The sequence below is a fragment of the Eptatretus burgeri genome, chromosome 9 (genome assembly GCF_056783735.1).
Source record: "Eptatretus burgeri isolate ZD-2024b chromosome 9, Ebu_testis_v1, whole genome shotgun sequence".
Classification (NCBI taxonomy): domain Eukaryota; kingdom Metazoa; phylum Chordata; class Myxini; order Myxiniformes; family Myxinidae; genus Eptatretus; species Eptatretus burgeri.
In genome coordinates, this window is record NC_140969.1 from 20,991,805 (window position 1) to 21,005,076 (window position 13,272).

The 13,272-nt window shown below is 42.0% G+C and overlaps 1 protein-coding gene across 7 annotated transcripts in view; it reads right to left on the bottom strand.

Annotated features, from left to right (window-relative positions):
• AASS (aminoadipate-semialdehyde synthase) overlaps positions 1 to 13,272 on the bottom strand; it is a 162,699-nt gene that overhangs the window by 62,608 nt on the left and 86,819 nt on the right. For all 7 annotated transcript variants that reach the window (XR_015061478.1, XR_015061477.1, XM_085894301.1 and 4 more), the window contains one exon: positions 9,376 to 9,438. Coding sequence is in view for 5 of the 7 variants with exons in the window: in XM_085894301.1 (XP_085750427.1) it covers positions 9,376 to 9,438 (63 nt within the window). In the remaining 2 variants the exon portion in view is untranslated. The remainder of the gene's footprint in view (positions 1 to 9,375; positions 9,439 to 13,272) is intronic.

Below are 13,272 nucleotides of genomic sequence, written 5' to 3' on the forward strand. Positions count from 1 at the left end.
AGTTTGATGTGGTCATTGGGCAAATCCTCAGCAGATGTGGGTTACTGCTCATTCCTGCTCCCAGGGGTACAAGCTCAGAAGCAATGATAAGCTGATTGTGTGTGTGCCAAGCAATGATAAGCTGATTGTGGTAGCCAAGCAATGATATCTGCCATGGGAAGCAAGGAATGATTAGCTGGTTATGGGTGTCAAGCAATGATCTGGTGGACAGGTGGAACAATGGATGAAATGAACAAAATGTTGATCGAGGTGTGCTAACTACCATGGAAGCAATGATAAGCTGACATTTCATACATTAACACTTCCTCAGAGCGAAGAGAGAGATGTGATAGGGGCAAGGGTTGATATTGTTACAAATCTGGAACCCATGAGCACTCAACATTCAGGTCCCCATAGCTCAGTTATTTCAATAAGTAAATGTGGATAGACAGCTCCCTTTCCTATGTCTAATGGGAATCAAGTGTGGTTGCGCTGCGAAGTTATTTTATAGATAGGATTTTTACACTTATAACATCCTGACACTCTGCTCGCGGCATTGTCCGTGCTCTTCGCGCGCTCACAAAGCGTTTCGTTCTGGCCTGGCGCCAAATAAGGGTATGCGTCATTTTGTGGCCAATGGGCGACGAGCAGATCAGAGCCGGGGCAGTCCTTTGCAAGAAGGCGGAGCCGCGACACGCGGTCCGCCCAATGAGGGCAGGCCACGGATGAGCAGACCGTGCCCGAGAGGACGAGAAAAGGAAAGAAAGAACGAATAATTGCGTCCCCGGCTGCTCGAGCGCGCTTCGGTCTGGTCTGCGTCGGACAGCACCGCGCGCATCCGAGGCGTCTCGTCTGGCACAGAACGACAGGGGGTCGACCATCTCATCATGGGAGATCACCTCATCTCGCCTCCTCTGGGTTCGGCTGCCCTGGTCCGTTCGTTGGCGACTGGTGCTCCGGGAAGGTGCGGACGTCGAGCCGCGCGAATGCGGCCAGGTAGCCAGCCACATTCTCGTCCCTCAGCTCGACTTCCCTCCGAGCTGAAGGAACAATAAAGACCTCGAGGTACATCTCTCTTTCTGGGTATCTGTCTGTGTGTGCGTGTGTGTCATTGAGCCCCGTCTATAAGTAGGAATTGTTAAGTGCTCTTTGCTGTACATTATTTGCATTGCTTAGTCAGTTTAACTCTGCTCTTCGTGTGTTCCCTCCCCCTATTGTAAATAAATATGCATTTTGTTGAATGTTTCAGCTCGTCCTTTCCTTTATTGGTTTAGCATGGTGCGTGTTGGAGGATTAAAAAGGTCGTTGCTGCCGTAGTTGTGCATTTGGACCGACGCGACCTCGGTAACCATCCGCTCGGGTTACGCACGGGTCGAGCACGGTAACAGCTCATCCCGTTCGAGCTCCGTCGAGGGTGTGAATTCCTCGGTAGCTCGCCACGTGGGCCTCGAGGTATTTTGAAGTTTTGCAAATAACCCTGTTCCACGCGGTTGAATTATTGACGATTCACGGTCCTGTAAGGGACCCATACCTTCGGAGTTATCGGAAAGGTACGATCTAGATTCCAGGAGTTCGGTGGAGCAGACTCTACTGCTCCATCTAGCAGTCGTGCTCGCTGCCGATACCCGGCCCACAACAATATAAGGTGGGTGCAATTAATCAGAGCAGAGTCAGTGGTCAGGGAGCACTTGGGGGTGAGAAGCACTGATTTTGACAGGGAGGGCAACATTCAAGGATTAAAACTCAAAGGGATTAGGGACATTTTGTGGCACTGCTCCTTGGTGAAATTCTTGAGACTCAGCATCTTTGGCTTACTGATTACTGGAGAGTGCGTAATATATACCTGAATAAAATGGATTCGCATATGTGCTTCCTCCCCGCTCCCACCCCCGTGGCAGCAGCAAGTGCTGGTATGACACAATGGTTCATGGTCACAATTCCAGTGAACAGGTACTGTCATATAGAAATCTGAGTTCGTGTCTGTGGGTCAAAAGCGCAGTGATAAGCATGGCTTTGTTGTCCACACTTGCTGGCCCTTTGTCAGAGCTGTTAGCTGTTAGCGTCAGAGCTGCAGGCTCACCTCGGGTCGCTCACCTGCAGTGAGCACAACAGGACTGCACTTATTTTCAGATATTTTCCTTTACAGACACTTTCCGATCGTTCTGTGATTTTTCCCAGCATATTGGCTTCGATGTCCGTCGGCACGCTGAATTTCATCTATCTACATCACCTGCAAGGTACTGAACATTTTACTGAACATTAATAGTCAGTCAGTGAGCCAATGGTTAGAATGAACTTTACATATAATATTAGATACCAACTGCTGACACACAAATGTAACACCCTAAACTAGAGCACAACCAATAAGAAAATATAAATCAGGATGCGGCAGACCATAGATAATAATGACCATTTAAGATCCTCCAGCATGTGGCTGGAACCGGATTGTGACGATAAAAGGCCATATGGTTCAATCGGCCTCTCAGCCTGAAGTCTCTGTGGAATCAATGAAACCGCATGATATTAGATCTGCTCCTTCCTGTTTGTTTGTTTTTTGGGGCAGGGAGTACAACCAAAAAGTAAACCCGCGGTTGGAGGGATCCGCTCTGAGGAAACTTGCCTCTGGATCGGTCGGGGGGGGGGGGGGAACATTCCATCTAGCTGGGGCCGGGTTAGTGCTGAGGTGATCTCACCCCTGCCTATGACCGTGGCCTCAAACACGTGCATAATGGCACTGAAGGAGTGGAGGGGATCGATGTACAAAACAAACTATAAAAGAAACTCACAGCGCACACATGAAATTCCCTTTAGACTTTAGACAAAAAACGACAGGTGAGGGGTGGAGATGGGGTTAGCAAAGAGAATGATATGTGACGCTTAATGACCGAAAATGAAAAAAAACTCCCAAAAACGTGTCAGAACAGCTGTACACACAACAACACAACAGAGTTTGTAAAGTTCACCACTAGCACGTCTGCAAAAAAATTGATATTCCAGCTCCAGAAAATTTGTGGGAAAATGAACCAAAAGCAATCACTGAAAACATTGAAGTACCGCTCACGTACCACTTTGTGATCCCATCAGGCGTGAACAGCGAAAACAAAGCATTGCAACCAGATATCATACGAAGACCTGAGTTATTTTATAACTTGGTTTACAGATCCGCCGACGGTATATTTGCCAAAATGAAATATAAATATAAAACACATTTTTAGTCTTTTATATTTATAAATTTTCCGCCGAAGGTGCAAAAGTTTCAAAACCAGAAATGTAAACGTCCGCATTTATTTTCAAAATATAATTTCGTGCGCGTGCGCCAAAATGCCGAGTCATCTTTAACCAAGCTGTGCAGTAGTCTTCGGTCATGGCATCTGAGCAGTGGCCAGCGTGGTTCAGATTGACTGTGGTTTCTGGGGCAAAAGTGATTGTTAAGAAGTCTGTCAGCGGTATAAATTTGAGTGACTGTATTGATGATTTAATCACGCAACATCTTGATGACGAATATTCTGGCCGAACGATTGCATCAATTCAGTGCAGCAGCAGAGATGATTCGCAGGTTACTCTCGATAATGCCGATTTTGTTTCCATCGAAACTTGTACACCGCTGTTCGTATTGAAAGATTTCGGTGCCAAGTACGTCAAAGTTTCCCTGCGAGATGCTGATATTCAGCCTTCAACGGACCAGAAATCAGTCTTTGATGTGCTCATGGGGATGGGGAGACAGTACGATCAGATGCCCGCTGAAAAGTAAGAGCTGGTTATGGTTCTGATTGACCGTTTTGAGCATGTTGACTCCTCGTAGACACCTTTTTTAATCATATCCAGCACTATGCACTGGTGTGCACGCACACATGCACGTTTAGGGTGATTAAAGTCGTCTTTAGCTGCATTCTTGATGAATCATATTTATATTCTATATTGTAAAAAGGCTTATTTTTTTTAAAAGCATGATTCAATATTGGATGATGAATGAATCTTTGTATGATGATAGATTTTTAAACAATATAGTTTCGGGTTTCTGGCATGGTTGTGCCAATTTGAGGGTCACGTGAGCAGTCTGATTTTTGATTGGCTGCATACGTTTGTTTATGATTTATGATTGGTAGAAAAACATGCCAGACTATATTGTAAAAGCAAGTTTTAATCCTTCTTTCTTGTTTTTCACATCAGATGATAGAGTGAACATGGGCATCCTGCATTTGAATGGTCTTCCATCTTCAATGTTTTCTTCGATCCTCCTGGTCCGGGATTTATATTTATTTTCCCCCCACCTAACCCTTGTCTTTTCCATGGAACATCCGAAAACAAATCATAAAAATATATAATTTCTAAAAATTGAAATTATATTTATATTTATAGCGAACGTAGTGAGCTTCATACTTAACGCGTGCACATGAGAGAATAGGAAACAACAACAACAACAACAACAACAACAACAACACAATATCCTAGCAATTGTGAATCCGTGTCGTTGGCTATGACCCTTTTGCTTCCGTTTTTTTTTTTGTTTCCGGTTCTGTCATGGGGAATGATGCATGCCGGGAGATAAAGGCATCGTTAGAGACATGAAAGACCCAAATATCAGACATGGTGTATATTTCCTCCACTGATATAAAATAAAGATATCTCCCGCATCATCAAAAAAAAATTTTAATCGTGATTTACATTATTTGATCGCTGATCCCGAATCCAGGCGGAAGTAACCGGAAATTGCGTATACAGTTGTGAACAAGTTATAGGTAAAGTCAGAAGCTAATGTAAGAAGAATTCTACATTCGCTTCTAGTATTTATTTTTTTAGATGAGATCCTGTTCTCGGCGGTGTAGTTGTTGTTGTGAAGGTAATGTTGAGGTAATATTTATTTTTTTAGATGAGATCCTGTTCTAGACGGTATAGGTGTTGTTGTGAAGGTAATGTTGAGGTATAATGTTGAGGTAATATTAATTTTTTCAGATGAGATCCTGTTCTCTTTGTAGTTGTTGTGAAGGTAATGTTGAGGTAATATTAATTTTTTTAGATGAGATCCTGTTCTAGGCGGTGTAGTTGTTGTTGTGAAGGTAATGTTGAGGTATAATGTTGAGATAATATTAATTTTTTTAGATGAGATCCTGTTCTAGGCGGTGTAGTTGTCGTTGTGAAGGTAATGTTGAGGAATATTGTTTTTTTTTCAGATGAGATCCTGTTCTAGGCGGTGTAGTTGTCGTTGTTGTGAAGGTAATGTTGAGGTAATATTTATTTTTTTAGATGAGATCCTGTTCTAGGCAGTGTACTTGTTGTTGTGAAGGTAATGTTGAGGAATTTTTTTTTCAGATGAGATCCTGTTCTAGGCGGTGTAATTGTTGTTGTGAAGGCAATGTTGAGGTATAATGTTGAGGTAACATTAATTTTTTTAGATGAGATCCTGTTCGAGGCAGTGTAGTTGTCGTGAAGGTAATGTTGAGGATTTTTTTTTTTCAGATGAGATCCTGTACTAGGCGGTGTAGTTGTTGTTGTGAAGGTAATGTTGAGGTAATATTTATTTTTTTCAGATGAGATCCTGTTCTAGGCGGTGTAGGTGTTGTTGTGAAGGTAATGTTGAGGTATAATGTTGAGGTAATATTTCTTTTTACAGATGAGATCCTGTTCTCGGCAGTGTTGTTGTTGTTGTGAAGGTAATGTTGAGGTAATATTTTTTTTTTTGATGAGATCCTGTTCTCGGCGGTGTAGTTGTTGTTGTGAAGGTAATGTTGAGGTAATATTTATGTTTTCAGATGAGATCCTGTTCTCGGCGGTGGAGTTGTTGTTGTGAAGGTAATGTTGAGGTAATATGCAGTTGTGTTATCATGGTTATTGAAATGCACAAATAATTAATTTGATCTATAGTATACCCAATCACACCTTTATGACTAAAAAATTAACACCAAAACTAGAGAGTAAATACTCTAGCAGTTTTAATTCTACCTAATTTTATAAAAAAGATATCTCCCGCATCATCAAAAAAAATTTTTAATCGTGATTTACATTATTTGATCACTGATCCCGAATCCAGGCCAAAGTAACCCGAAATTGCAGCATTGAATGAAAGAAGAATTCTACGTTCGCTTCTAGGCTTTACTTATTCCATATTATTTCGACCTACTTGACCCTACATTTTAGCTGAAGAACTGTGTAAACCAAGTTAAAAAATAACTAAGGCCTAAGGTGAAAAAAGAGAAGGTGGCATTGCTAATTGAGGTGTTAATACCGGTGATTTTGGACTAACGATGCAGAAATCAAGAAAATGACCAATACCAAGACCTCAAGAATGGAGTGAAAAGATCCTGTAAGCTGAAGAATGCCAAAGTTGTACCAGTGATGATAAAGAACCTCATAGGGATGATGAAGAAGAACCTCACAAGGATATTAAAAACCATCCCTGGGAATATTACCACAAATGAACTACATTTGGAAGCTGTCCGGGGCTCAGTAACAATCCTGAACAGAGCCCTCGGCACAAAATTTTGATAACAAAAAAAAAAACTTCACAGCTTGGTCCATGAATTGTGACCCATTAGGCTTAACGAAATGAAGGTGGATACTTTGAGCCCACCCTGGGAGGACTCCATTCCACATTCTGAAACCCACATATTATGAAGATACTAATCAACGACATGACACGCACACACATAAAATACATGAAAACGACAAACACAAAGATTTACTTTCAAACAGACTTCTTTGAAAGAGGAATTCAAGTGGGAAATTATCAAAATTCAACTGAAACACATATCAAGGCACATAACTCAAACTGTCAATCTCTGCTCTCTACCTTCACAACCAGATCATGGTGAACACGTGGTCGGATGGACCTTAGTGTTTATATATTTGTATCGACGTCAAAGTGAGTGGTGGATTATATTAGAAGATCGCACAGAAGGTAAAACAAAACGATGTCCTGTAAAAATAAAATCGCACATTTTCAGCGGATGAGACACCTCCCGAAACACCAACCGCACGGCACCGCAAGGCCCAACACAGGCGGAAACGTATGTCTGTCTAATCAATGTTCACTTGAGAGCACGGATACTTTTACCGAAATGAACAACCAAGCAGCTTGGAGAGCGCTCGCCAAGTGGCTTAAGCACTCAAGCAAGTACTCCAACGAAACGGTTGTTATGAAACGGCTAGTTTGGCACACGATTAAAAACACGTTAAACATACACCTCCCGGAGACGCCCCAACTGTCAAGCCACGAATGTTGATATCTTCAGATGTTTTTAAGCATTGCAATGTACCCAACGATTCGTAGCTATGATTAACAAGCATTCGATAATATGAGTGAGGAAAGTGAAAACAACAACTTTATCGTTAAGAAATCATTGCAGCCTGTTCCAAGTCAAGGCATTGTTGAGCAGGCCAGAGAACATGGCGGCTTCAGACCCCAGCGAGGTTACCCAGGAAACACCTTAAGACCCCAGAGAGCGAGGTGGCCGAGGATTGCCTGATGAAAGATATAATTAAATAATGCCGTTAATTATAATCTTCAAAAGGGGTGTTTAAATTAACCCAAATATCCAATCTTCACTCTTGCACTTGCTTGGAGTTTTCTTAGAATGCATGCAAAGTTTCAGGCTGTTCGGTTTTATAGTTTTAGAGTTATGGAAGAGACACACACTGACTGACTGTCACACATACACACACACACACACACACACACACACACACACACACACACACACACACACACACACACACACACACACACACACACACACACACCCTTCTATTAGTATAGATGTAACCCTCAATTTTGAAAAAAGGGGATCTTGTTCATTCAACTTTTTGAACATTCATATGTGGAATATGAGGAAAGGATGAAAATGCTGCTTTTTTTTTCAAAATGATTTTTTTCAAAAAAGATCAAAATGCTGAGCGGCCAGTCAATTAAAACAGCGGCAGAGTACATACCTCCACCAGACTAATTAGTTTACATTTTGTATCCACTGATAGGCTGGATCTGTATTTGGACCTGAACTAAAATTTAATCAGCTTGTCGTTGTCACTCAACCAACTCATCCACCAAGTTTGGTCCGAATCCATCCACAACTTTTTGAGCTATCTTGCTATATGTTGTTTTAGCCCTATCACTAAATGGTAAAGAATAACATAAAAATTATTCGATCCAGACCCGGATTCAGATCTTCATCAAAATCTAATCCTTTCGTCCTTGTCACACATTCCCAAACTCTGCACCAAATTTCATCCGAAATCGTTCACAACTTTTTGTGATATTTTGTTCACAAACACACACACACACACACACACACACACACACACACACACACACACACACACACACACACACACACACACACACACACACACACACACACACACACACACACACACACACACACACGTAGGTGGTGATGGGTCGCCGAGCATGGAAACTATAAGATATAGAGCAAAATGGATGTCATATAGCAGATAGGGAATCACCTTAAGATTATGCATATCAAATCTCATCCAGTTCCAACTACTGATAACTACTCGGTATCCATTTGAATGAAAAGTACCAAAAATGCAGTTTGAAATCGGAAATCCCCAAAGTTTGAGGGGGTGCTGTGGGTGAACAATGATCTAAATTGAAAATCTGGCTCAATTGTTGGTGCACAATGTATTCCAGACAATTAGTGTGAATTTTCATGACCATCCGACCATAACCCTAGGAGGAGTAGCATTTGGTGCGAAGGCACCTCCAGCTCTCGCATATTATCGATTTTTGCATTAATTGACCTTTGACACCTGACAGAAGCGAAATCGGTCAATATGTCCTGAGGCAAAGTTGTAGTACTCATTGAGTACCATGAACCTGCAAAGTTTCATTTGTATCAATGCACTCACCTGGTCGCGAGGGGGCCTTCAATTTTCGCGCATACCCTAATTGTAGGGGGCGCTGTGGGTAAAGTATTCCTTATATCACAAAAACTGGAATATATTTGATAGATCATCACCTGCAGATCATTCGTGCCAAATTTCATAACCCTACGTGGGATAATGGCTTTCGGAATTGATTTCGCGTGAACAGTACCGATTTTGAAGGTTTTTTGGTTGTTGCTAGGGAACCAAAGCGTCCCGAGCAACCATCACAATTTCCAAAGCACTAGGTCATAAGATGTACCTACCACCCGAGTTTGGTCAAAATCCGCCCACGTTTACTACCAATTATGCTGATGACAAACGAACAAACATCCAAACAAACAGACAGAATTACTGACAATAAGGGTCACCTATTTCGGCGACCCAACAAACAGAGGTGAGAACATAACCTCTATCCACCTTTGTTGACGGAGGTAAAGATATGCCTCATGGCTCATCTGAGCAATAAGTTTGAGCCAAAATAAATACAAAATATACAAGATATCTTGTGTCACTTACCTTGTGAACAGTCGATGAAAACTGCGTTTGATCTTTCAGTGGTTTTTTTGCATCAGAACCGAGCTGTAAACACAATGCAGGAGACAAAGACAGCTACAATTACATCAATTCCTATGCCATCATCATCATCATCATCATCATCATCATGCATCCTCACTGACAGCTCAGGGCCTCAAGGAAGCTGACCACTCTGATTGGATCATCATCATGAAGCCTCAAGCATCCTCACTGGAAGCCCAGGGCCTCAAGGAAGCCAACCACTCCGACTGGATTCTCCCAGAGATTGTAAAAATAATAGATGTTGAAGAGATATCTCTATTGTGTGAGTTGAGGGCAGGATGTGATTGGGTGGTGGATGGTGTTGGGTTCAAAGAGACAGTGTGGCAGAGCGGGTCTTGCGTTCGATCGAGCTGGTGTTGATATGTTTTGCATGTGAGGTGGTAACCAAAACAGAGTCTGTCTTGTGTTACTCAAAAGGAGTGTGGAAGGGTTTGTTCAGATAGATGGATCATGGAATGTGGTTTGTTGAGTATTTTATTGTTGTTCTGTTTTTTTCAAAGTTGTGGTGGTGATGCGATTGTGGATGTTTTTCTTTCCTAAGACGTCGTGTTTGAAGGTAGAGGCGGCAGGTTTGAGGAGATGTTGTTGTATTAAGTTGCGGATGAGGTCTTTGTGTGTCTGGGAGGAGGTGGGTAATTGAACAAGCGGTGACGGGTATTCTGTTGCCTGGGTGGCATCAATGAGTTGTGTGCCTATGATGTCAAAGTGGTGTTCAAGAGGAAGTATTTTTGTTTCTGCATGAAGGTGATCTACGTTGGTGGGTTGGGTACAGTCTATGATAACTCCAAGTCCTCTATTTTGAGTTTGTTGAAGTTCTAAAGTGTTTGTTTTGGATATGGTGGGAGCCAAGCTTAGAATGGCACAGTTAATCGTGCTGTAGATAAACTGTTTCTATATTGTGTTTAAAGATTGCTTTTTTTGTTGACCAAAATTAGTGTTCGTGCTTTCAGTGCGTTGAGTTTTTCATCGATTTGGCCAATGTTTTTTTGTTGTACATATTTAGTGAAGGTCATGTGAGTGTCCAACACAATTCTGAGTATTTTGGAGTTATTCTTGGGGGGAGTTGTTGGTTATACATTGTGATCATTGGGTCATGTGATCATGCATTCACTCCTGTGGAAAAATCTTACCAAACTACAAATACCAAAATTATTGTAAGATGAGCTTTTCAGGAAATGTTTCAGAAGCTTCAGACACCATAAGAACTTATCCTGGATAGGTACTGTGTGTATTTTACACACGGTAAAATATCCATCCATCCATCCATTGGGACCATACTCTGCACAGAGCGTTGTTGCTGTCTACGCAGTCTCCTGGGCTATTGGGCACAATCTTGGACGGGTTTCCACTCTGACACAGGATACTCGAATGGCTTGATCATCCCAGCAAGCTGGTACTCATTTAACCAGCCTTGGAAGGATGACAGGCTGAGTCAACCCCACCCGGTGTGAATTCAACAGCCAACAGGACTCGAACTCAGGACCCTAAGATCCCAAGCCAGCCGCGAAGCCAACACACCAGGTTTGCGATAGCAGATGCAACAAGACATGCAACAAGAAAACAAAAGTTCAGTTCAAGTTCAAGTTTAAAAAAAATTCCATGCACAGTTGCAAACCTCATGTGTTTCTGTTAACTGTCCATCATAATGTGTGTGACACATTCATGACTTTTTTAACTTTCCCAGTTAATAAATGCTTTTTCTTCATCTGCGAGGAAAGTAAAAAGTTACTTATAACATGTATGGACATTTCTACGTGTAATTCAATGCCTTTTCCTGATGAGTCAAAGCATTTCATGAGGCGATGCCAACTCACTATCTTTGATACATTGCATCATTTAACACATGCAGTGTACACGTTAAAAGAGGTTTCTGAAAAGGGCAATAGCAGAGAGACAAGAATGGATTTGTGGAGAAATAAATTTTGAAGTGATGATTGTTGTAGTAACCAACAATAGACCTTTTCGATCGGCTTTATTCTCACAAAACCCATACGCATATCTACAACAACATAAATATACATAGGGTAAGAATAACAAAATACAATAACTTGTACACATAATACTGAAGGCAAACTCCATACTCTAATCCCAATTACATTCCTCAGAGTACACCATTCCTAATACAGTATACGACATACCATTACTGTTCCAGCACGACCCTCCACGGAGCACGCGGCATACGAGTCATCACCAGCCACCGAGTCATCACTAGCCACCGACCCCCATACACAGTGCTGCCACATCCACCCAATCTCCGTTGCCGCCAATCACAGTACGGCACTTCATTATCACAACAATGATATTTTTTGAGCGATAAATAAATGGAAGTACTGTATACTGTACCCGTATAAGGCACATTTTCACAAAAGCGGGTCAGGTAACGGTAAAGAATAAACTAAAAAATCAACTTTCTTTGATATTCTCGAAATAGTGCTTGAACCCCTTATAAGGCCTAGAAAAATGTTCAAATTATATCAGCAACACAGGATCACCATAAGGCCTCTGCACTGACTGGGCAATATATGCTTGATAAAAATTCTCGGACAGTCTTTACCATTAGCTGACCCGCTTTTGTGAAAATGTCCCATAAGTAGAAAAACCAAAATGACAGCTGGAGGAAGCTGGTGAGGAATGCCGAATGAAAAATGCAGGGAGAACAAAAGGAAATTTTTCGGGCGAGCGGGTTTTCTTAATGACAGGTCTGAGCGAATTGAACCATTTCCATTTCTTTTGGACTTATTGCAGCAAAAGCATACAGTACAGGGTGGGGGCAGAGAAACAGATTTTACAAACCCAGTAATTAAATAAATATTTTGGATTTGCCAAACTACAAATATGCCATCTACAGGTACACAGCATGCCATTTATTTATTGAGGATCACTTCCTCGAAGTGACCTCCATCCTCTGCACAGGTATTCCTCCAGTCATCCACGCATGTTTCCCATGACGTGGCATAGTATCTCAAAATAAATTCCGGCAAATTTTTTGACGGTATGATGTGAAAGGTATTATGTGGAAAAGAGGATGCAGGGTTATGTAATAAGGTGCCGGAACAGATAGACATAGTTGGGTGGCATGTAGTTTTTCCATTCTACCGGTACCAAGAAAACCGTTTTTTTAATCTCCCGTTTCTCTGCCCTACCCTGTATTGATACTTTTTAACAAGATCTAAGGCTCGTCGGGGAGCTGCCACACACACAGACATACAGACTAATGCACGAGACACGACACAGGACTGTTAGACGAGACAAACACAACCACTGAGCTTGGGAGGGGGGAAGTTCCATCACTTCATGGGGGCAATCTCGATACCAGCAATGCCACGACAATGGAGCCGCCTTTCTTACATTTCTTCCCTAAGGAGGAATTTCCTCCTCACCATGGAAGCATAAATTGTTAAAAGCTACGTTTCGTCCAGTAAACACAAAGATAAGAGCGTAAATCAAGCAGAGTACTGCAATTTACCTGTCTCCTGTAATGTTGCCACGTCCAGCATATAAAAGGAAGGGCTAATCAAACTGAGGCCAGTCAGTGCTGGCTGAAGCCGATTGGGTAATCGGCACAACATCACAGGAGTGAGCTGAACTCCAGTACTACACAATATTTGATTTAAGCTCTAATCCATAAAAGGCAGAGCTAAATAATACAAGAATGAACCAATGGCACCCCCAGGGTGACCAGTATCTTGCCAAAATGTGAACATGAGTGACTTATTTAAGGTCACACTGAGGTGAACAGAACTGCTATCCACTAGGAGCGACTCCTTGAGGAATATCTGCCTACGAGAGATTCCGATGATAATCGTTTTACAGAGTGACCATGAACAATAAGTGTTT